Below are 25,074 nucleotides of genomic sequence, written 5' to 3' on the forward strand. Positions count from 1 at the left end.
CAGATGCTCAAGGAGTACCTTGCAGATCAAACAACTGTACTCCGACATTCCTCTGTGCCTTACAATTAATGTGTATCCAAGCTGGACACGTGGCATGAATTGGCTCTCTACGCCTTGGAAGTCCTGGCCTGCCCTGCCGCTAGCGTTTTGTCAGAGCGTGTTTTTAGTGCCGCAGGTGGAATCATTACAGATAAACGCACCCGCCTGTCAACTGTAAATGCTGACAGGCTGACTCTGATCAAGATGAACAAGGGTTGGATTTGGCCAGACTTCACCACACACACCAACAGCAAATGACAGCGGAATTTAAAGTTTGTAACGGGAATTTGCCATGTACCTCCACTCACCCATGGTAACACACTTCTGGACTTTGGCTAATCGCTGGACTGCTCCTCCTTCTCCTCATGTGCCATCATGGTGACCGTTACAATAGTTAAGCCGTTGTTTCAGGTATACCCCCAGTGGTAAATTTTTTCGCCCATTCTTTCTGAATGGGCATTACAATGACAGGAGACCCGCTCCTTTGCAATGGGAACAATGTTTTGAGGCCCTCATGCACATCTCTATCCAGGGACAATGTGGAGCCTCCAAATTTTTGGCTGCCCTGCCTAAGGGCTATACTACAATAGACCCACTTCCTTACAATGGGCACTTCATGTTTACAGGCCATCATGCACGTCTCTATCCAGGGACAATATGGAGCCTGACGCTGCCACCGACTGCCACACACATGCTGTTTTGAAATGCAAGCACGGACGCAATAAGAACCTAACTGGTTTTTAGGAGCGACAAGTACTGAGAAGTCTGACACTATCAGACACTGCTGACTGACGTGTATTATACACTAGACTTGTGCGTTATATAATAGTTTGTGCAAAACGCGCACCTGTACGCTGCCACCGACAGACACACACGTGCTGTTTTTAAATGCAAGCACGGACGCAATAAGAACCTAACTGGTTTTTAGGAGCGACAATTACTGAGAAGTCTGACACTATCAGACACTGCTGACTGACGTGTATTATACACTAGACTTGTGCGTTATATAATAGTTTGTGCAAAACGCGCACCTGTACGCTGCCACCGACAGACACACACGTGCTGTTTTTAAATGCAAGCACGGACGCAATAAGAACCTAACTGGTTTTTAGGAGCGACAATTACTGAGAAGTCTGACACTATCAGACACTGCTGACTGACGTGTATTATACACTAGACTTGTGCGTTATATAATAGTTTGTGCAAAACGCGCACCTGTACGCTGCCACCGACTGCCACACACGTGCTGTTTTTAAATGCAAGCACGGACGCAATAAGAACCTAACTGGTTTTTAGGAGCGACAATTACTGAGAAGTCTGACACTATCAGACACTGCTGACTGACGTGTATTATACACTAGACTTGTGCGTTATATAATAGTTTGTGCAAAACGCGCACCTGTACGCTGCCACCGACTGCCACACACGTGCTGTTTTTAAATGCAAGCACGGACGCAATAAGAACCTAACTGGTTTTTAGGAGCGACAATTACTGAGAAGTCTGACACTATCAGACACTGCTGACTGACGTGTATTATACACTAGACTTGTGCGTTATATAATAGTTTGTGCAAAACGCGCACCTGTACGCTGCCACCGACAGACACACACGTGCTGTTTTTAAATGCAAGCACGGACGCAATAAGAACCTAACTGGTTTTTAGGAGCGACAATTACTGAGAAGTCTGACACTATCAGACACTGCTGACTGACGTGTATTATACACTAGACTTGTGCGTTATATAATAGTTTGTGCAAAACGCGCACCTGTACCCTGCCACCGACTGCCACACACGTGCTGTTTTTAAATGCAAGCACGGACGCAATAAGAACCTAACTGGTTTTTAGGAGCGACAATTACTGAGAAGTCTGACACTATCTGGACTGTTTTACACTGTGTACACCAGCCCCAGATATGATGAAGGCTGGTATATGGTCACCACTAGGAATGGCTATATACCCTGCCTGCCTGCCTGCCTGTATACTGCTACAATAGTCCTGACAAGGACTCTTCTGGTCACTAGCCTGTATTCCGACCTGGCTATACCCTGCCTGTATATAGCAACAATAGTCCTGAGAAGGACTCTGCTACTGTACTCCGACCTGGCTATACCCTGCCTGCCTGTATACAACTAGAATAGTCCTGAGAAGGACTTTTGGTCACACTGTTTGCAGCCCTGCAACTGAAAAAGCTATAAAGGGCCGCAAAGCTTTCCCTGAATCAGCGACACTCTCCCTGCACTGACTGTCTGGATAGCTGTGAGCAGAGCACAGCGCGCCGGCCGGTATAAAGGCTCGGTCACGCTGTGCAGGCCGGCCAATCACTGCAATTCCACAACTAACAGGGCTGTGGCATTGCAGTGGTCTGCCAGCCAATCCCTGCATGAGGGCTGGCTCTCAAAAGAGCGCCAACATGCAGAGATGAAGACCACGAGTACAGCACGAGTATCGCGAGATTACTCGGTCCCCGCCGAGCAGCCCGAGTACAGCGATACTCGTGCGAGTACCGAGTAGTTACAAGCATGCTCGCTCATCACTAACAGCTACATATTGCACACTATACAGAACAAACATATCTTATACATAGCACATACAGACAGCACATAATACATGATTCACATTATATTCACCTCCTTCTTGGCCTCCTGGAGTTCAGAGGGTCTTTAGAAGCAGCTTCTCTGGATGCAGCAGTGCAGGCGCCCGTCCACCCTCTCTGTGTGGTGAAGACAGTAGCAGACAGGACACAGAGTACACAGGAGGGGAGGGCGTCCTGTGTTGGAGCTTGTGCACCGCAGAAGCAGCAAATGACAGTGAACTGCTGCTCCTGGTGGCGCCCCATCTGCTTTCTTCCAGAAGGGGCTCTGTGCGACTGGTGGCCATGGTACTCACCTACCCCGCACTCCCCCGGCGTCCTCCTGAGATGCTGGAGACTGACCAGCGTGTAAGCGGCACAGCGCATGAAGTCTGTGTCATGTGCGGCCACTTACGGCAGCGTCAGCTATCAGCGTATTCTCTGCTCCCCCATGCCCAGGATCATGTGCGTGGGGAGCAACATTCATGGCTTTAATCGGCGGTCGGCACATCGCAGTACAGGGAACCGACGGATCTCTGTGCTGCGATGTTTTACAGCTGGATGCGCAGCCTCCGACACACATCTATCTGAATCGGGCTGGGGCCAGCTGGTACCCTACATCCCTGGGCGGCCCAGTTGCAGTGGCGACCTCTGCGACCGCAGTAGTTACGCCCCTGGCTAGAACATTTTATATGAAATATTCATATTGGGGGTGTGATGGGGTTACTCACTCAGCTTGCTGTTTGAGGTAGCACACAGGAACACTTTCATTTAGAAGTCCAACTGATTTATTAAAACGCACATAAACCACTTGTCAGAAACATAACAAAAGCATTCCTTCAGCTTCACAAAACATCACATGGTTTTCAGTCCGTTTAACCTGCAGTACGCCCCCACAGATTTGGATACAACTTCTCTCCAGAAGTATCCCATTGGGGATACCTCAGCCTCCACTCACTGGCCCCAGTCAATATACACAGCCCCCTCCAGAAGTTCCTTCCGGAGGTAAAACAAACCTGCATACACTGATCCCGGTCAGAAGAAGCAAACTCTCTCTTCTCTCAGAGGATTTCTTCCAGAGGTATCACAACCTCTATCCATGGTCCCGTTCAGGACTAGCTAAGTCTCTCTCTCTCAGACGATTCCTTTCTGGAGACAACCCATACTGACCATGTCTCAAACAAACAGACACCATTTTAAAAACAAGAAACACACCCATGGACGAAGGTATGTAGCTATCCAGACCTGCCAGAATCTCCAGCTATCCATAAACCTGTTCCTGGAATTCCCTAATAAACCGCTACAGGTCCCAGAGCAGACATCCAGATTTACACCACTTCAGTGACACATACCCACCGCCATGTTACAGGGGATAAAAATATACGTGCTAATCATATTTAGATTTAGTGTCCTTACACATCACTTTTGGTTGTTCTACTCTCTAAAAGTGGCCATATACATAAATATGTTTTTTACAAGCCTATGGTTCTTCAATGCGAGGGGCAGAATGAACCATCGCTAAACAACTCAGATGCTAATGACCCATGGAAACAAAAGATCCAACTTCTTGGATTATCAGCTGTATTTTGTCTATTGTGTTTCACAAACTCTGTATTGTTACAAGAAGAGGAGCCCAAGGGGACATTACTACAGGATGGGACATTACTATAAGAAGAGGACCAGGAAAGGGGACATTACTACAGGATAGGCAGAAGAATGGGGCAGAATACTATAGGATGGGAACATTACTATATAATATCTGCGGTGGATGTGAGGTGATTGTGCTGTCACAGATGAGAGAAGCAGGATCACTTCTCTGTATTTCCAAAGATTGGATATACAGAGCAGTGATATCTCATCTGTGACAGCACAATCACCTCACATCCACCGCACATGTAATATAGTAATGTGCCCATCCCTGTCCCCATCTTATAGTAATGTGCCCATCCCTGTCCCCATAATATAGTAATGTGCCCATCGTTGCTGGAGTGATTAGAGGTCAGTGCTGGGGCAGATTACTGACAGCCAATGAGTGTGCAGAGGGCGGGGCTGGACAGTGAGGCCGGGCGGTGCCAGCTCTGGCTGTGAGGTTCGGCATAGGAAGATTTCATGTTTGGTTGAGCTGCAGGTAAATACAATGTGTGCAGAGAATAAAGGGATAATTCATTAGGAACAAAAGTCAGAAAACAACAAAAAAATAATGTAGGGGTGTTTTATATGACAACACAGCACAGATTAGCTTAAAAAAGTTTTGGCGTTTATGTCTGACAACTCCTTTATGATGTAGGATAGTACGGACACCGGGCGATGGGGGCTCCACACGCCTTCATCAGAGAGAGTTAGGCTATATGCGCACTTTGCTTTTTTTCATGCGTTTCAGCAGCGTTTTGAGCTGCAGCGTTTTAATGCAAAATTGCATGCGTTTTGATTTCCAGGCAAAGTCTATGGAAAATAGGGCTTTCTTGTGCGCATGATGCATTTACAAATGCTGCATTTTAGTTGCGGAAAATTTGTCTAAATCCCTGCATTTGAAGAAGCAACATGTCAATTGTTTTTGCCATTTTGGCAGCGTTTTAATAACATTGAAGTCAATGAGAAATGTCTAAACGCATATTTTTCCAGAAAGATTGCGTTTCACTTGCTTTTTACTAGCAATCTTTTGGTCTCTGTCTCTCTGTCGGTCGGTCTGTCGGTCGGTCTCTCTGTCTCTATCTCTCTCTCTGTCCATGTTGGTCTCTCCCTCTCACCCACTCACTCATACTCACCAATCCACGATCACTGGCGCGGCGCTGCACGGCGTTCACACTGTGGCGGCTTCTCCTCTTTTGAAAATGCCGGCCGCTCATTAATCCATCACGTATTCCCTGCTTCCCCCGCCCACCGGCGCCTATTATTGGTTGCAGTCAGACACGCCCCCACACTGAGTGACAGCTGTCTCACTGCAACCAATCACAGCCGCCGGTGGGCGTGTCTATATCAAGCAGTTTAAAAAATAAATAAATAATTAAAAACAAACGATGTGCGGTCCCCCCCAATTTGGATACCAGCCAGGGTAAAGCCACACGGCTGAAGGCTAGTATTCTCAGGATGGGGAGCTCCACATTATGGGGAGCCCCGCAGCCTAACAATATCAGCCAGCAGCCGCCCAGAATTGCCGCATCCATTAGATGCGACAGTCCCGGGACTCTACCCGGCTCATCCCGAATTGCCCTGGTGCGGTGGCAAATGGGGTAATAAGGAGTTAATGGCAGCAGCCCATAGCTGCCACTAAGTCCTAGGTTAATCATGGCAGGCGTCTCCCCGAGATACCTTCCATGATTAACCTGTAAGATAAAGAAAATAAACACACACATCCAAAAAATCCTTTATTTGTAATGAAAGACAAAAAAACCCCTATTTCAGCACTTTATTAATCCGTCAAAAACACCTCCAGGTCCGACGTAATCCACGCGAGGTCCCACGATGCTTCCAGCTCTGCTACATCAGAAGCTGACAGGAGCGGCAGTAGAACACCGCCGCACCTGTAAACTCCATGCAGCAACTGAAATGAGTTGCGCGATCAGCTATGCTGTAACTGAGGTTATCCGTGGCCACCGCTCTCAGGTGGACTGCAGCTGTGGCCGCGAGTAAACTGAGTGAAAGCACCGCTGATCGCACGGCTCACTGCAGTCACTCAGGGGATTTGCGATCACAGGTGAGTCCTTCACGTGTGACCGCAAATCAGGCTGCCACACAGAGAGAGCCGAGCGATGTCAGTGAAATCGGGTGAAGCTCTGACGTCATTGCTGCGGACTCCTGTGCCCTGGCACTGACCTCGGAGGTTCATCTGAGTTCATGACAGCACACAGAGACAGAGCCGCGGGATGACAATGAAGTTGGGTGAAGTTCACCCGAGTTCATTCTCATCGCCCGGCTCTGTCTGTGTCTGCTGTCAACGGGCATGTAGCAGAGCTGAATTGCCGGGGGAACGCACTGACAAAAATGCATCCAAAACGCATGTAAAATGAATGCAAAATGCATCCAAAATGCATTGTGGATGCATTCTTTTTGTCAACACGCAGCGTCACGTCTGAAAGAAGGTGCGTTCTTTTCTGCACTGGTCAGGACGCAACGTGCGCACATAGACTTAAGCCTGCTTTACACGGTACGATCTATCATGCAATTTCATGAGCGATCAATTAGTTACCTGTGGCGCACAAAGTCGTTAACCCCGTCATACGCACTTACCTGCTGTGCGACGTCGCTGTGGGCGACGAACATCCTCTTCCTGAAGGGGGAGGGACATTCGGCCTCACAGCGACATCACACAGCGGCCGGCCAATAGAAGCAGAGGGGCAGAGATGAGCGGGACGTAAACATCCCGCCCACCTCCTTCCTTCCGCATAGCCAGCAGGTGCCGCGGGACGGAGGTAAGCTGCTGTTCATCGTTCCCGGGGTGTCACACGGAACGGTGTGTGCTACCCCGGGAACGATGAGCAACCGGCGCCATTTTAATTAAACGAGATTATGAAACCGAGCGACGAATACACGACTCACGATTTGTGAGCGATACTGCGTCGCTTGGATGAGTCACATAGCCCGACGTCGCAAGCGATGCCGGATGTGCGTCACAAAAACCGTGACCGCGACGATCTATCGCACGATAGATTGTCTCGTGTAAAGCACCCTTTAGTGTGTGTGTATTTCTTCTAGTGGGGTGTGTGACACTTACTATTAACTTCGTCTTGGTATCCATCACCCTGCAGCCTGTCCCTGCTCTAGATGCTGTAGACAAACACGTGACACTGAGGTCCTCTTGGCAAACCAAAGTTGAACAGTTTATTTTCCGTTTCACCGTTATGACAGACATGGCCTCACTCCTATGGTTCTGCTGCTGTTTTCTCTGGGGTATTCTCTCTCGGCCTATCTTCGCTATCTTGGGACTAGTCCACAAGCTGCCAGGCACTTGTGCCTCCGTTATCCCACTCGTTTATCTCTGTTGTTCACTTCTAACCCCCAACTATTCCAGAAAACATTCAGGCATCATGTGGAAGTACATGTGTAATTATTTGCCACGTAATAAAACAAAAAAAAAACCCATCAGTCATAGACTTTAAAGGGGATTTCCCATTAAATACATTTATCACCTATGTAAGGTGTATGTAATAAATATGTGGTTGCTGGGATCTGATCACTAGGCTAACCCCCTCGATCCCAAGAATGAAGGTCTCAAGATCCCTTGTAGAAATGGAGCCATAGTGCGCATGAATGACCATCATTATTCCCAGCAGTCAGACCCCCTAGTGATAATATTATCAATTATTTTAAAGAGAAAGAATAAATATGTTAAAAATTCCTTTAGGAAATTTAAACTATCCATTTTGATTTTTGAGTTTCTTCCTATGTATTGTAATAAAATTATTTTCCTGAAAAGCCAGGTACTTTTATTGCTGTCCTTGCAGTTTATTGCTTTAAACTATTTACATTGCATTTTATGCTATCTTTCATGCAGTTGACAGGTTATTACTGAGAACTTTGAGGTTAGTGACAGTTATCTGATGTAAAGCCCACACACTAATCAGCAGATAAATGCATTATAACAGAACAACATTCTTAGTATATTAAAGGGAACCTGTCAGGTGCAATATGCACTCAGGACCACGAACAGTTCTGGGTGCATATTGCTAATCCCTGCCTAACTGTCCACCACCATACATTGTCCACCACTGTCCATACACCAGCATAGATAAAGGGATCTATAGAAAAAGTATTTCTAAAGATCTTTTATCTTATGCTAATGAGCGTGTGGACTAGTCCCCAAGTTGTTATATCCCCCGACTAGCCGCCCTCTTATCATGGCAGCATGCCCACAGGGACGTACTAACATACTATTCAATGCAGCATCACCAGCGGTGCAGGACATACCTGTGTTCACTGTGACCGGGCTTCTGAATGCCTGCACTTCTAGTCATCGCAGTAGACGTCTCAGAAGCCGAGATGCGTACACCCAGCTTTATCCTCCACATGACCGGAAGTGACCGCCATTCAGAAGTGGGGTCACAGCGAACACAGGTACATGCTGCACCGCTGGTGACACTGCATTAAATAGCAGGTTAGTATACCCCGTGCGTGTGCTGTCATGCTAAGAGAGCGGACTAGTTGGGAGATATAACGTCCTTGGGACTAGTCCCCGTGCTTATTATTATAGGATAAAAGATCTTTAGAAATACTTTTTCTAAAGATTCCTTTATCTATGCTACTGTATACAGGGACGGTTAGGCAGGGATTAGCAATATGAACACAGAACTGCTCGTGGTCCGGAGTGCATATTGCACCTGAAAGGTTCCCTATAAGAAAAACTGAACTGCAAACACCATATTCATTAAATGTGACTTTGTAGCAACTATTAGATATTTGATTACATTCCACAAACCATTTAGTAAGGTACAGGACATAGAGCCATGTTATTGTAGAGTGGCATGGGGTGGTAGTTGTGGGAGAGTGATTGACTCCAAATGTCCCTGCACACTACATGAAATGACTAGTTCTTGCTTGGTGTATCCACTTTAGTGATGAGTGATCACTAATATGTTCAAGTAGTGCACAGTACTCGAATCAAATAGGTCGGATGCTTGGGCAGCCTTTGTCACGAGTAATGAGAATAATAGATGTCAACAGGACATTAGAGCATTTTTCCGGGACCCCAATCAGTAGCTCTCTCTCTCAGAAAATCAAGTATATTGAGCACTGAGTGTCTTGAGCACTCAGTTAATCGATTGAGTGTTAAACACAGTGCTGAGCACACTCGCTTGTCACTAGTGGACTTGTGTCATGTGGGCTGTGAATCCGCGCATCGGCTGTCTAGAATTGGATAACAACTCATACTCACAAAGAGACTAAAGGCCGCTTTACATGCTGCGATCTCACTAGCGAGATCGCTAGTGTGGCGCCCCTGACCTGGTCAGGCACCACTGAGTACTGCACCCATGCTGGGGACAGTACAAAACAGGTAATCCAGAAGGCTGACCGAGGTGTGACTACACAGGCGCATAGTGATCAGGTCTCACACATGTACCTTTGAGAGGACCCCTGGGGATCCCAGGAGGGGGCGAAGCCTCCACCTCCACCCGAGGGGTGGAGGGGGCGAAGCCTCCATCTCCACTCAAGGGGTGTGGTAGAGAGCCTGGTTGCTAGGTGACGTAGGCAAGAACAGGAGAGGAGGGAACAGTGAGTCAGTTTAGTGTGCAGCTCAGGGAAAGCAGACGTGAGGAGCAGACCCTGGAGCTGTTGCAGTCTAACAGCGTCCGCGCAGTGACTACCGACGGAGGAGAACGGTCACCTGGCATTGCTGCCCGAAATCCACACACAGCTAAAGAGAGAGCAACGGAGTGGAAAGTAAGGAGACTGTCAGGGAGTTACCAGGCCCAAACGGGTAGCAGGTCCCAGTGCAGGGATAGATTCACCTTTCCTTGCCAAACCTGCATGAGGGGGCACTTTACACCCCCAAGACAACACCACAGAGTCTGCAGCCACGTAGCCACAGTTAGGGCCCATAGTTCACAGGAGGCAAGCAGCTGGAGTGATCTGGTCCAGGCTACAAGCAAACGGGCCAAAAACGAGGGGAGCAGCTACTTCCCTGGGTGACCCCCATAGGGACTAAAAGTCGGGGTTACCACAAACCACAGAAGGGCTAAGGAAGGCGAGTCGGTAGCCACCCTCATCAGTCAGCCTGAAGGACACCTGGTTCCAGCCTGGTTCATCCCAGCTACGCCCGGGTTACTCACCCTGCCATCAACAGTGAGTAAAACCCCTGAAAGACATTCTGCTTGTGTTGAGTTATTCTGCGCCTTGTGGTTCCACACACCTACACAGGGCCCTGGGGCTTGCCTCACTCTCAGGAGGCTATTACAACTGACTGCACCCACCATCAGCCCCAGGCATCCCTTAACCTGCAGTGGCGGTCTCCACTGACCGCAATTCTGAGAGTGGCGTCACGACAATCCTAAATAGAAGATCTCCTACCTGTGACAAGATCCAGCTGCGTGGAGTCCCTGAAGGTAATGCACCGACACAACACCTGTGGGGCTACACACTAGCATGCGTACCCGCCCCCATCGTTTGTGCATCACGGGTAAATCGCTGCCCGTGGCTCACAAAATCGCTCGGACCTGTCACACTACTTACCTGCCTAGCGATGTCGCTGTGACCGGCGAACCGCCTCCTTTCTAAGGGGGCGGTTCGATCGGCGTCACAGCGACGTCACTAAGCGGCCACCCAATTGAAGCGGAGGGGCGGAGATGAGCGGGACGAACATCCCGCTCACCTCCTTCCTTCCTCATTGCCGGCGGCCACAGGTAAAGGGTGTTTTACACGCTGCGACATCGCTAGCTATTGCTAGCGATGTCGCGAGCGATAGCACCCGCCCCCGTCTTATGTGCGATATGGGTTGATCTCTGCCGTAGCTAACATTATCGCTACGGCAACGTCACACGCACATACCTTGTCAGCGACGTCGCTGTGTCCGTCGAACAATCCCTCCCTCAAGGGGGAGGTGCGTTCGGCATCACAGTGACGTCACTGCGGCGTCACTAAGCGGCCGGCCAATAGAAATGGAGGGGCGGAGATGAGCGGGACATAACATCCCACCCACCTTCTTCCTTCTTTCTCGGTGGACACTGGTAAGGAGATGTTCATCGCTCCTGCGGTGTCACACATAGCGATGTGTGGTGCCACAGGAACGACGAACAACATCGCTACTCACCAGACAACGATATTTGGTTTTCGGACGACCTCTCCAACACCAACGATTTTTACCACTTTTGTGATCGTAGAAGGTCGCTCATATGTGTCACAGACACCGTGACCCCGACGATAAATCATTAGCAATATCGCAGCGTGTAAAGCTCCCTTAAGGTGAGGTTCCTTGTTCCTGCGGTGTCACACATAGCGATGTGTGCTGCCGCAGGAACGAGTAACAACATCGTACGAACCTGCAGCAGCAACAATAATTGGGAATAGGGGAGCATGTAAACGATAAACGATTTTGCACGCTTTTGCGACGATTTTCGATCGCACGTAGGTGTCACACGCAACGACATCGCTAACGCGGCCAGATGGACGTCACGAGTTCCGTGACCCCAACGACATTGCTTTAGCGATGTCGCTGCGTGTAAAGCGGCCTTAACAGTTCAATTAAAACAATACTTTGCTCAATGGTTCATTGTTGGCAGCAACGTTATATTTCAAATAGCAGGCACATACAAGTCCACATCAATAAATTAAATATCCTCAAACAGTTAATTGACTTCAGTAATTTAATACAAAAAGTGAAACACATATATTATAGAGAGTCATTACAAACAGAGTGATCTTTTTCAAGTGTTTATTTGTGTTAATGTTGTTGATTATGGCTTACAGCCAATGAACACCCAAAAGTCAGCCGCTTTAGTGATGTCATCGCGTGTGACACCTATGACCGATTTTGAATTGTCGCAAAAACGTTCAAAATCGCTAATCGGTGACATGCCCCCCTGTTCCCAATTATTGTTGCTGCTGCGTGTAGGATGTAGTTTGTTGTTCCTGCGGCAGCACACATCGCTGTGTGTGATATCGCAGAAACGAGGAACCTCACCTTACCTGCGGGATGTTAAGTCCCGCTCATCTCCGCCCCTCCGCTTCTATTGGGCGCCCGCTTAGTGACGTCGCTGTGACGCCGAACATCCCTCCCCCTTAGAAAGGAGGCGGTTCGCTGGTCACAGCGACATCACTAGGCAGGTAAGTAGTGTGACGAGTCTGATTGATGTTGTGCGCCACGGGCAGCGATTTGCCCGTGTCGCACAACCGATGCGGGCGGGTACGCACGCTAGCGATATCGGTAACGATATCGCAGAGTGTAAAGCGGCCTTTAGTCTGGTTCAGTAGGCTACACAATCATGTTGAAGACTGCTGACTTGATAGATGTCCAGAAGGCAGTCACTGACACACTCCACAAGGAGGGTAAGCCACAAAAGGTAATTGCTAAAGAAGCTGGCTGTTCACAGAGTGCTGTTTCTAAGCATATTAATGGCAGGTTGAGTGAAAGTAAAAAGTGCAGTATAAAAAGGTGCACAAGCAATCAGGATAACCGCAGCCTTGATAGGACTAAGAAAACGCCATTCAAAAGTTTGGGGGAGATTCACAAGGAGTGGACTACTGCTGGAGCCAGTGCTTCAAGAGCCACCACACACAGACTTATCCAGGAAATGGACTACAAGTGTCGCATTCCTTGTGTCAAGCCACTCATGACCAATAGACAACGCCAGAAGCCTCTTACCAGGGCCAAGGAGAAAAAGAACTGGACTGTTGCTCAGTGGTCCAAGGTGTTGTTTTCAGATGAAAGTAAATTTTGAATTTCATTTGGCAATCAAGGTTCCAGAGTATGGAGGAGGAGTGGAGAGGCCGCAATCCAAGCTGCTTTAGGTCTAGTGTGAAGTTTCCACAGCGATGGTTTGGGGAACCATGTCATCTGCTGGTGTAGATCCAATGTTTTTTATCCAGACCAAAGTTGACGCAGCCATATACAAGGAAATTCTAGAGCACTTCATGCTTCCCTCTGCTAACAAGCTTTTTGAAGATGGAAATTTCATTTTCCAGCAGGACTTGGCACTTGTCCACACTGCCAAAAGTAACCACATTAATAACCACATTATCACTGTGCTTTATTGGCCAGCAAACTCACTTGACCTAAACCCCATTGAGAATCTATGGGGTATTGTCAAGAGGAAGATGAGAGTAACCAGACATAACAATGTAGACGAGCTGAAGGCTGCAATCAAAGCAACCTGGGCTTCCATTACACCTCAGCAGTGCCACAGGCTGATCGCCTCCATGTCACACCACATTGATGCAGTAATTCATGCAAAAGGAGCTCCGACCAAGTATTGGGGCATTTACTGTACAGACTTTTCAGTAAGCCAACATTTCTGCGTTTAAAATCATTTTTTCAGTTGGTCTTATATAATATTCTAATTTTATGAGATAATAACTTTTGGGTTTTCATTGGCGGTAAGCCATAATCATCAACATTAACAGAAATAAACGCTTGAAATTGATTACTCTGTAATGACTCTATATAATATACAAGGTGGCCATAAAATAACCCAAGATTTTTGGAGCCGTGTGCAGACTGACCCAGTAGACTGAATTGGCTGAAAATTGGTTTGTATACTATTCAAGGCATGGGGAAACGGAAGGAATCTTAAATTTTTTTTTACACCAAAACTCCCCACCAGGTGAAAAAGTGGCGCTGTACAGTGAGCGCAGCTTGCAACTAAAGGCCGCTTTACACGCTGCGATATCGGTACTGATATCGCTAGCGTGCATACCCGCCCCCATCAATTGTGCGTCATGGGTAAATCGCTGCCCGTGACGCACAACATCGCGCGGACCCGTCACATGGACTTACCTGCCTAGCGATGTCGCTGTGACCGGCGAACCGCCTCCTTTCTAGGGGGGTGGTTCGTTCGGCGTCACAGCGACGTCACTAAGCGGCCACCCAATCAAAGCGGAGGGGCGGAGATGAGCGGGACGAACATCCTGCCCACCTCCTTCCTTCCTCATTGCTGGCATGACGCAGGTAAGGAGAGGTTCCTCATGCCTGCAGTGTCACACGTAGCAATGTGTGCTGCCGCAGGAACGAGGAACAACATCGTTACTACAGCAGCAACGATAATTGAGCTTAGGGGGGGATGTCACCGATTAGCGATTTTGAACGTTTTTGCAACGATTCAAAATCTCTAATAGGTGTCACACGCAACGACATCGCTAACGCGGCCGGATGTGCGTCACAAAATCCGTGACCCCAACGAGATCGCTTTAGCGATCTCGTAGCGTGTAAAGCGGCCTTTAGTCTGCAAGATGCCTGTCTCTTTGCCGGATCATGCACTGTTAGTGCAGTTGTTTTATGAGAATGCCAGGAATGTTACAGCTGCACTGAAAGCCTTTCGTCATTTGAAAGACCTTCACACACATAGCGGTCCAATGGCTGTTAATTCGCTGAGACAGATGATGACATGTTTTGAGGCAACAGGGTTACTGAGTGTTCAGCCAGGGCGTGGGCAACAACCGGTAAGCAGAAAGGTTGTGGAGCACATTGCCACTGCCGTTGTGGAACAGGGCATGAACAACCATGCCTGGAATAGCAGTGCAAGCAGTGTTTCCAGGCAATTGACGCTTCCATATAGCACAGTGTGGAAAGTTCTCCGAAAGGTCTTGCGGGCATACACAATTAGCCATCAACAACAACTTCTTCCTCGTGACAATGATACCAGCATGACATTAGCATTCATGTTTCTGTCGAGAGTGGAACTGGATGACAATTAGCCATGGAATGTTCTGGAATGACTGGAGCGGTGAACACACAAAATTGTCGCATATGGGCTACCGAAAATCCGCTTGCAGTCGAGAGGGTTCCGCTGCATTTGCCAAATGTAACCAATTGGTGTGGCTTCACCTCATCATTCATCCTCAGACCATTATTTTTCGAAGAAATGGGGCCAACTGGGGTTGCTACTTGTTCCGTGACAGCAGCGAGGTACAAGACAATGCTGGAAACAGTGGTTGTTCCGCAAATCCAACAGCGGATGTGTCTTCAGATGACCACTTTCATGCATGATGGAGCCCCTCCTCACATCGCATATCATGTGAAGAACATTCTGCATGCACATTTTCCCGATGACAGGATTTTGAGCCACTCCTTCCCTAAAGCATGGCCACCGCATTCGCCCAATCTCAATCCTTATGATTTCTGGTTGTGGGGACACTTGAACGAGATTGTTTATCAGGGAAATGTCGACACCCTGGCTGACCTAAAAGACGGCATCATTTTTGAGGTGCGCAGCATCCCACCAGACATGTTACACGCAAGCGTCGAGCATGTTCTCCAGAAGATGAGCATTATCCCCATGCATGATGGCGGCCATATTGAACAGTTATGCTAGTCTGTGGAACAATTGTAACATCTCTAATTATGAGCACACGGTTTCTGGGCCGCTCGCTCATTGTACAGCACCACTTTTTCACCTGGTGGAGAGTTTTGGTATAAAACATTTTTTTAAGATGCCTTCCGTTTCCTCATGCCTTGAATAGCAAGCATACCAATTTTCAGCCAATTCTGTCCACTGGGTTAGTCTGCACACAGCTCCAAACACCTTAGGTTATTTTATAGCCACCTTGTATGTCTTTCCCTTTTTGTATTGAATTACTGAAATTAATTAACATTTTGAGGATATTCTAATTTATTGAGATGCACTTGTATGTTTCAGCACATTACAGTTTTTTATAGCATTATGAGACAGTTCAAGTACCCACTGGGTAGCTGCAGATCTAACTGGTCCTGTGAGTTCCAGCGCAACTCAGTCCAGTGTAACAGCACACACTGTGATGGTTAGCTTTCCTTACAGCAGTCCCACGTGTAATCTTTTAAGTGTCTCATCATGACTGGAGCAAAGCTTAGCGCTACTGGACGTCTATTGGGAAGCCGCTCTGGTCGTTGTCCACATTCATATTCCAGTTGAGATTAACACAGTGCCTTGATGGTTTAAGGGGCTTGACTACTAGAGTCCTATCCTCCGACTCCAATTATCTGGGGCCAGTACATTCGAGGATGAGTTTCTCATTTCAATTTTGTCCATACTCCATGTCTCTGTCAATACTCGAGGTTCTGGCAATCTCACTTTCCATCTCCTCTCCTTCTCCTTTGTTGCCAAAAAACACCGACTGTATGCAACCTTCATGATCGACTGATTATACATCTGTCAATTTCACTCATTAGGTCTTTTTTGACTCTTCTAGCATGAGCCGTCACTTTCCCTTTCACTTGACCCCTACCATGGGGTGGCTACTCCCAATGCTTAACTGTTGCTTACCCTACAGACTGACAACTTCCATGCAACTGCTTATGAAACACATTACCACATAGAAAGGTAACGACCGCAGTCGCAGAGGTCATCTTCGCGACAGGGCCCGCAGGCTTAGGGGCCACACAGCCGGTATATGAGTCAAGGGGGCCCAGTGTCAGCGGCACTGGGCCTCCCTCACCTGTCATCGCACACAGTGATGATAAAGCATCATGCGGCGCACGCCACTCCATGCTTTATCATTCTCCCCTGTGCTCGACGTCACAGTTCAGCCGAGGGCGGTGACGTCACCACTGTGCGGCTGCACTGCAGCCTATGCTGAGACTGCAGAGCGCAGTACAGGAAGACGCTGACCGGAGCAGCGGGGGAACAAGGATAGAGGTGAGGACGGAGCAGTTTGGGAACGAGGAGAGGTGAAGACTTGTTTGTTTTTTTAATCAGTGAGTACACGGAGGCCAAAGTCCTATGGGGCTGCATTATACATGGAGGTCTATGGGGGCTGCATTACACATGGAGGTCTATGGGGGCTGCATTAGACATGGAGGTCTATGGGGGCTGCAGTACACATGGAGGTCTATGGGCGCTGCAGTACACACGGAGGTTTATGGGGCTGCATTATACATGGAGGTCTATGGGGCTGCATGATGCAATATGAAGGACACCTTATACATGGACTATATGGGTGCATTATACATGGAGGACTAAGGGGGTGCATAATGCAATATAAAGGTCTATGGAGGCTGCATAATAATATATGGAGAACTGTGGGGGCTACCTTATACATGGACTATGGGGGTGCATTATAATATATGGAGGACTATGTAGTGCAGTATAGTATATGGAGTACTATGGGGTGAATTATAATACATGGAGGACTATGAGAGTTGCATTATAATAATTGGCAGGCTGTAAGGGCTACTTTATATATGGAGGACTGTGGGAAAGGCATTATAATACATGGAGGACTATGGGAGTGCATTCTAATATATCAAGGGTTATGTTGGACCCTTTATACTATATGGAAGGCTATGTGGGGGCCATTATTGTATTTGGAGAACTGTAAACGAAGGGGGACAAAGACACAAGCATGGGATGGGAAAGTTTTGTGCTGAGCTAAAAAGGCTTTTTCCCTCAGCACCCAGCTTTCCCATGCTCTGCTATACATCTTTTCTCAGCACCCTGCTTTCCCTTGCTCTGATATGGGAAAGCTGGGTGCTGAGGAAAGATGTATAGCAGAGCATGGAGAAAGCTGGGTGTCGAAGACAAGATGGATAGCAGAACAGCTGAGTGCTGATAGAAAGAGCGATTTCAGATCATGGGAAACCTGGGTGCTGAGGGAAAGAGCCAAGAGTCAACGTCATTGTCCCGTACCCGGAGTGTTGGTGGAGGGGGGCCCAGGTCCAAACTTTGCACCTGGGCCCATCAATCTCTAGTTATGCCACTGTTACCACATGCTTTATTTATTATACATTATATCTTATTACATAACCATCCACATAACGCATTATTTACAAAAGAAACAGGAAATTGTTCGCATTACAGGATTAGTAACGCCATTGGTGTCATCATCTTCAGGGGTAGGAATGCGACAGCCGTAGTCCGCCACTCTTACATTATAAAAAGCAGCAGTAACAGGGCTACATATACTGTATGTACAATTCTGTTTTTTTCTACAGTTGCAGCTACATGATTCATTTAGCACATTTTCTTTCTTTTCGCAATGAGTTAATAAATCATAATTCAATTTTCTACTATAAACCAGATTACCGGACTCCCCGCCTGATTCTGGATCAGAGCCATGCTCACCCCCACAGATCAATGGTAAGTAAGGTCCACAATTACTACTGAAACTTTGACATTGTGATGCTAAAGAGAAAGTGAAAGCAAAGATTTACGTAGTACATGACACTACAATTTTGTGCACATTGTACACTTTTGCCAAATGAGGCTCTATTTGTTGCTCTATATTTTATTAATCCATCTAAACGTAACGTTGTTGCTGCCCATTTGTCACGGCCGGGCGGTCGGGCAGACCCAGGAGGTGGATCCACTGGACCGAACTCTCTGAGATGGTGGTAGGGAGTCCGGCAGCTGAAGCACTGATGGGCAGTAGAACAGTCCGTGCAAGTGAAGGCAGCGGAGGAGTCCCAGGGACCACGGAGTCACAGAAGGTGGTCTTGGTGACGTAGCTCAGGTTCGGAGGCCGAGGTGATGTCAGGCGGGGTCCGGAACCTCTGGAGCAAGATGACGGGTCACCGCAGGGATCCGGGATGGTACGGACTGTCAGATGGCAGACGGACAGCGTGCGGGGATCAGGACACGGCAGACTGGATGGCGAGGCAGGTACGGCTCTACAAAGACAGATAGGTGAGTACAGGCACATAAACACCAAGAGACCTGACTCCTAGCTCAGGGAACACGAAGATCAGGCCCCGCCCCCTTGGACAATGACCCCCTATATACCCTGTACCTGTGCAACCTCATTTCCTGTTAATGGACGCTGGCCCTTTAAGAAAGGGTCAGTGACCGCGCGCGCGCCCTAATGCGCATGCGCGCCGCCCGGGTGCCAGAAGCCAGGGAAGGAGGCTGCGAGGAGGACGCAGGGGAGCCGGCCAGGTCCAGGGAAGCTGTCGGGCGCCGGGATCGGGGGCCCGGAGCCCTGGGACGGACGGAATCCGGTGACTGGGGAGCGGAGAGCGTGGCAGGTGAGCCGGGGAACGGGGGTGAGGACCCGGGGAGCGTGACAGTACCCCCCCCCCCCACGCCCCCCTCCCCGCAACCGGGACATGAAGGCACGGATAAGAGGAGTGCCCACGTTCTCCCTGGGCTCCCAAGACCTATCCTCAGGACCATACCCTTCCCAGTCCACCAGGAAGAACTGTCGACCTCGTACGGTCTTCATGGCCACGATATCCCTTACCGCATAGATGTCATCATCGGCAATAGGAGGAGGGGCCGGACTGGCAGCAGCGGAGAAGGGACCAAGGACAACCGGCTTGAGCAGAGAGACGTGGAAGGAGTTGGGTATCCTCATCGTGGCCGGGAGCTGTAGCTTGTAGGATACCTCATTGATCTTGCTGAGGACCTTAAACGGCCCGATGTAGCGAGGACCCAGCTTGTAGGAAGGTATCTTCAATCGGATGTACTGGGAAGCAAGCCAGACCAGGTCACCAGGAGAGAAACACGGAGGATCCAGACGTCTCTTGTCAGCGTGTTTCTTCATCCGCTGGGAAGCGCGCCCAAGGGACGCTTTGACAGAGTCCCAAATGGTAGCAAAGTCACGAACTGCAGTATCAGCAGCCGGGACATCCGATGAAGGGGATATAGGCAATGGGACGGCGGGCTGGAGTCCGTAAACAACATGGAAGGGAGATTCGGAGGATGACTCACTGACGTGGTGGTTATGGGAGAATTCAGCCCAAGGCAGAAGCGAGGACCAGTCGTCGTGATGGGCGTTGACATAGTGACGTAGGTATGAGGTCACGATTTGATTGACCCTCTCCACTTGGCCGTTAGACTGAGGATGGTAAGAAGAAGAAAAGTCCAGAGTCACTCCCAGATGTTTGCATAGAGCCCTCCAGAAGCGGGAGGTGAACTGAGTTCCTCTGTCGGACACTATGTGGGATGGAAAGCCATGCAAGCGGAAGATGTGCTGTATATAGGCTTCCGCGAGTTCCTGAGCAGAGGGCAGTCCGGCCATAGGAACGAAGTGGGCCATTTTGGAGAATCGATCAACCACGACCCATATGACTGTGTGCCCGGAGGATAATGGCAAGTCCGTAATAAAGTCCATTGCTATGTGTTGCCACGGGACTGAGGGTATCGGTAAAGGCAGAAGACGGCCATGGGGCAAGTGTTTGGGCGTCTTGTTCCTGGCACAGGAGGAGCAGGCAGAGACAAAAGCAGCGACGTCCGTGCGAAGGGATGGCCACCAGTAATGGCGTACAATCGCACCCCATGTTCTCCTCTGACCAGCATGCCCGGCTGTTTTTGAGGCATGACCCCAGTGTAACACTTTTTGCCTGTCGGTATCGGAGACATAGGTCTTCCCGGGCGGTATCTGGGCTAGGGTAACAGGGGCCACCGGAATGATGTTGCTAGGACAGATGATGGGTTGGGTAGTCTCTTCCTCCTGCTCCATGGGCATGAAAGACCTGGACAAGGCATCAGCGCGTACATTCTTGTCCGCGGGTCGGAAGTGAAGCTGAAAGTCGAACCTGGCAAAGAATAAGGACCACCTGGCTTGCCGTGGGTTCAGTCGCTGAGCGGACCGCAGGTATTCTAGGTTCTTGTGGTCCGTGTAGATGATCACGGGATACACTGCACCTTCCAGGAGGTAGCGCCATTCCTCCAGTGCCAGTTTGACTGCCAAGAGCTCTCGGTCCCCGATGGTATAGTTGCGTTCAGGCGCTGAGAAGCCCTTGGAGAAGAATCCGCAAGTCACCATCTTCCCGGAGGAGGACTTCTGCATGAGCACTGCTCCGGCTCCTGAGGAGGAGGCATCCACCTCCAAGGTGAACTGGCGGTTCAACTCCGGACGGTGAAGTACAGGCGAGGAAGCAAAAGCCCGCTTCAAAGAGCCAAACGCGGCGTCGGCCGCAGGCGACCAGTCCTTTGGATTTGCCTCTTTCTTAGTCAAAGCGGAAAGTGGAGCAGTCAGAGCAGAGAAGTGAGGGACGAATTGGCGGTAGTAGTTGGCGAATCCCAGGAAGCGTTGGATTGCCTTCAGTCCAGAAGGGGGAGGCCAGTTGAGAATGGCGGAGACCTTCTTGGGATCCATCTGCAGTCCAGTCTCAGAGATGATGTACCCCAGAAAGGGGAGAGAAGACTGCTCAAAGACACACTTCTCATACTTTGCGTACAGACGGTTCTCTCTTAGTCGTCGTAGAACCAGCTGTACGTGCTCTCTGTGGGTTGGGAGGTCCGGAGAGAAGACAAGGATGTCATCTAGATATACTACCACACAGGTGTAGAGGAGGTCTCGGAACACGTCGTTCACCAGTTCTTGGAAGACGGCAGGGGCGTTACACAGGCCGAAGGGCATCACGCAGTACTCATAATGTCCATCGCGCGTATTAAACGCGGTCTTCCATTCGTCACCAGAGCGGATGCGCACCAGATTGTAAGCACCCCGAAGATCCAGCTTGGTGAACAGACGAGCTCCTCTAAGCCGGTCGAACAATTCGGGGATGAGCGGCAGAGGGTACTTGTTCTTAACAGTGATCTGATTCAGACCCCGGTAGTCGATGCAGGGACGTAAATCGCCCTCTTTTTTCTTGACAAAGAAGAAACCTGCTCCAGCAGGAGAGGAGGATCTCCGAATGAATCCCCTAGCCAGGCTCTCTGAGATGTAAGTCGACATAGCCCTTGTTTCGGCTGGAGATAAAGGATATATCCGTCCTCGTGGTGGCGTTGTTCCAGGGAGCAGGTCGATGGCACAATCGTAGGGGCGATGTGGCGGCAGTACCTCGGATTCTTTTTTATCAAAGACATCAGCAAAGGACCAATAAGCCGAGGGCAGCCCCGGTAGGTTCTCAGGAACCGGAGGTCGTCGGATGGGTTGTGTGGATTTTAGGCATCTCTCATGACACGAAGCACCCCAGCGGGTGATTTCGCCAGTGCCCCAGCTGACTGATGGTTCGTGAGTCCGTAACCATGGAAGGCCCAGCAGGATCTGATGGGACATGTGCGGAAGGACGTAGAAGGCGATGTTCTCGGTGTGAAGAGCACCGATGCGCAGTTCAACCGGCCTGGTGGTCCAGGAGATGGTGTCAGAAAGGGGTCTCCCATCCACAGAGGCAATCACCAGGGGCTTGTTGAGTGGGATAACAGGCACCTGGTATTTGTCCACGGTGGCTTGCTGGATGAAATTGCCTGCTGCCCCGGAATCAAGATAGGCCTCAGCCGTGAACCGCGTCTCTCCCGTTGTCACTTGCACGGTCCATGTGACCGGATCAGAGAGAGTCCCAGCACCTAGGGTGGCCTCTCCTACCAACCCTAGGCTTTGGAGTTTCCCGGCCTTTCCGGACAGGAACGGAGGAGGTGTGTGCCCTCACCGCAGTAAAAGCAGAGACCCTTGGCAAGCCGCTCTGTTCTACGTTGTGCAGACTGACGCACTCGGTCAATCTGCATGGGCTCGTGGACGGGACTCCCAGCTGTTGATGACTGAGGTACGGAGGGCTTCTGAGGAGGAGATGAATGCCGTAACGGGCGTCTCTCACGAGATAGCTCTTTGGAGCGCTCCTGAAAACGTATGTCCACACGAGTTGCTAGGGCAATCAGGGCATCTAGGGTGGAGGGCACGTCCCGACCCGCCAACTCATCCTTGATGCGACTCGAGAGTCCCTCCCAGAAGGCGGCTGTTAGGGCCTCATTATTCCACCCGAGTTCTGAAGCCAAAGTGCGAAAACGGATGGCGTATTGGCCCACCGTCAGTGTTCCTTGACGTAGGCGGAGGAGTGATGAAGCAGAGGCAGAAGCGCGTCCCGGCTCGTCAAAGGTGCTGCGGAATGCCTGCAGGAACTGTTGAAGATCCTTGGTCATGGGGTCCTCCTTCTCCCACAAGGGGTTCATCCACGCCAGCGCCTCGCCCTCTAGGTGGGACATTATAAAGGCGACCTTGGCTTGGTCGGAGGCGAACAGATGTGGCAGCTGCGTGAAATGAAGGGAACATTGATTTATGAAGCCCCTGCAGGTCTTGGGATCTCCAGCATAACGAGGAGGTGACGCCAAACGGAGTCGGGAAGCATCTGACGAGGTTGCCACTGGTGCGGGGGCCATGGCTTGCCTGGCGGGGGACCTGGGTGCCGCAGGCGTCATTGATGCTTGTAATGTGTACAGGCGGGTGTCCACGGAGGTCATGAATTGCAGCATGCGGGTCTGGACTTCACGCTGGCGTTGGAGTTCCTCTTGCAGAGCCATGAGTGCTGCAGCGGGATCCATGGCCTGATCTTACTGTCACGGCCGGGCGGTCGGGCAGACCCAGGAGGTGGATCCACTGGACCGAACTCTCTGAGATGGTGGTAGGGAGTCCGGCAGCTGAAGCACTGATGGGCAGTAGAACAGTCCGTGCAAGTGAAGGCAGCGGAGGAGTCCCAGGGACCACGGAGTCACAGAAGGTGGTCTTGGTGACGTAGCTCAGGTTCGGAGGCCGAGGTGATGTCAGGCGGGGTCCGGAACCTCTGGAGCAAGATGACGGGTCACCGCAGGGATCCGGGATGGTACGGACTGTCAGATGGCAGACGGACAGCGTGCGGGGATCAGGACACGGCAGACTGGATGGCGAGGCAGGTACGGCTCTACAAAGACAGATAGGTGAGTACAGGCACATAAACACCAAGAGACCTGACTCCTAGCTCAGGGAACACGAAGATCAGGCCCCGCCCCCTTGGACAATGACCCCCTATATACCCTGTACCTGTGCAACCTCATTTCCTGTTAATGGACGCTGGCCCTTTAAGAAAGGGTCAGTGACCGCGCGCGCGCCCTAATGCGCATGCGCGCCGCCCGGGTGCCAGAAGCCAGGGAAGGAGGCTGCGAGGAGGACGCAGGGGAGCCGGCCAGGTCCAGGGAAGCTGTCGGGCGCCGGGATCGGGGGCCCGGAGCCCTGGGACGGACGGAATCCGGTGACTGGGGAGCGGAGAGCGTGGCAGGTGAGCCGGGGAACGGGGGTGAGGACCCGGGGAGCGTGACACCATTGCAATCAATCTATCCTCAGCTATAATTTTCCATATTGCTCTAAAAAAATGAAAACAAATCATTAATTGGGTGCTATGAGACAGAATGGATTAATGAGACGTTTGTTTTGGTTTTGTAGTATAGTGTTTCCATTTTAGCTCATTCAGAAAAGGCCAGTCTAACATCAGAAATAATGTTTGGCCAGTGCAATAGCTATGCGTTGTTTGACTGCGTTCACACTTGAAATCAAATATTCACTTGGATGTTCTCTTTTCAACCCCTTAAACCCTGGTCGATTTTCGATTTTTCATTTTCATTTTTTTCTCTTCTTGCAAGAGCCATACATTTTTTATTTTTTCGTCAAAATAGCCATGAGGGCTTGTTTTTTTGTGGGAAAAGTTGTACTTTTGAATGACACCATTCATTCTGCCCCATATTGTACTGGGAAAAGGGAAAAAAATTCCAAGTGCCGTGACATTGTAAAAATCCTGCAATTGGATTTTTTTTAATATTTATGATGTTCACTATTTTGAAAAAACTGACCTATCATTATGATTCCACAGGTGAGTTTGAGCCAGTAGATACCAAACATGCATAGTTTTACGGTGAAAAAAAATTCAGAAGTTTCTAGTTTCTAAATTAAAAAAAAAGAATTGCTATTTTGTCGCCATTTTCCGAGACCAGTAGCGCTCTCATTTTTCAGGATCTGGGGCTCAGTGATTGCTTAGTTTTTGCATCTTGAGCTGATGTTTTTACTTATACCATTTTTTGATAGATGCAACATTTTGATTGTCTGTTATTTCATTTTAATGCAATGTTGCTGTGACCCAAAAAACGTAATTCTGGCATTTTTTGTTTTTTTTTCTCACTATGCCGATTAGATTAATTGATTTTTTATATTCATAGATTGGG

At 49.5% G+C, this 25,074-nt stretch overlaps 1 protein-coding gene across 2 annotated transcripts in view; it reads left to right on the forward strand.

The window, feature by feature from the left end:
- The window catches only part of MYRFL (myelin regulatory factor like), a 335,757-nt gene that overhangs the window by 98,123 nt on the left and 212,560 nt on the right, over positions 1-25,074 (forward strand). The window contains exon 3 of one of the 2 annotated variants that reach the window (XM_075344883.1): positions 18,248-18,306. The exons of the other annotated variant lie outside the window; for it this stretch is intronic. Within the exon in view, the coding sequence (XP_075200998.1) occupies positions 18,248-18,306 (59 nt within the window). The remainder of the gene's footprint in view (positions 1-18,247; positions 18,307-25,074) is intronic. 2 annotated transcript variants of the gene reach the window in all.

This window comes from Anomaloglossus baeobatrachus, chromosome 4 (assembly GCF_048569485.1).
Source record: "Anomaloglossus baeobatrachus isolate aAnoBae1 chromosome 4, aAnoBae1.hap1, whole genome shotgun sequence".
In the NCBI taxonomy this organism is placed as follows: Eukaryota; Metazoa; Chordata; class Amphibia; order Anura; family Aromobatidae; genus Anomaloglossus; species Anomaloglossus baeobatrachus.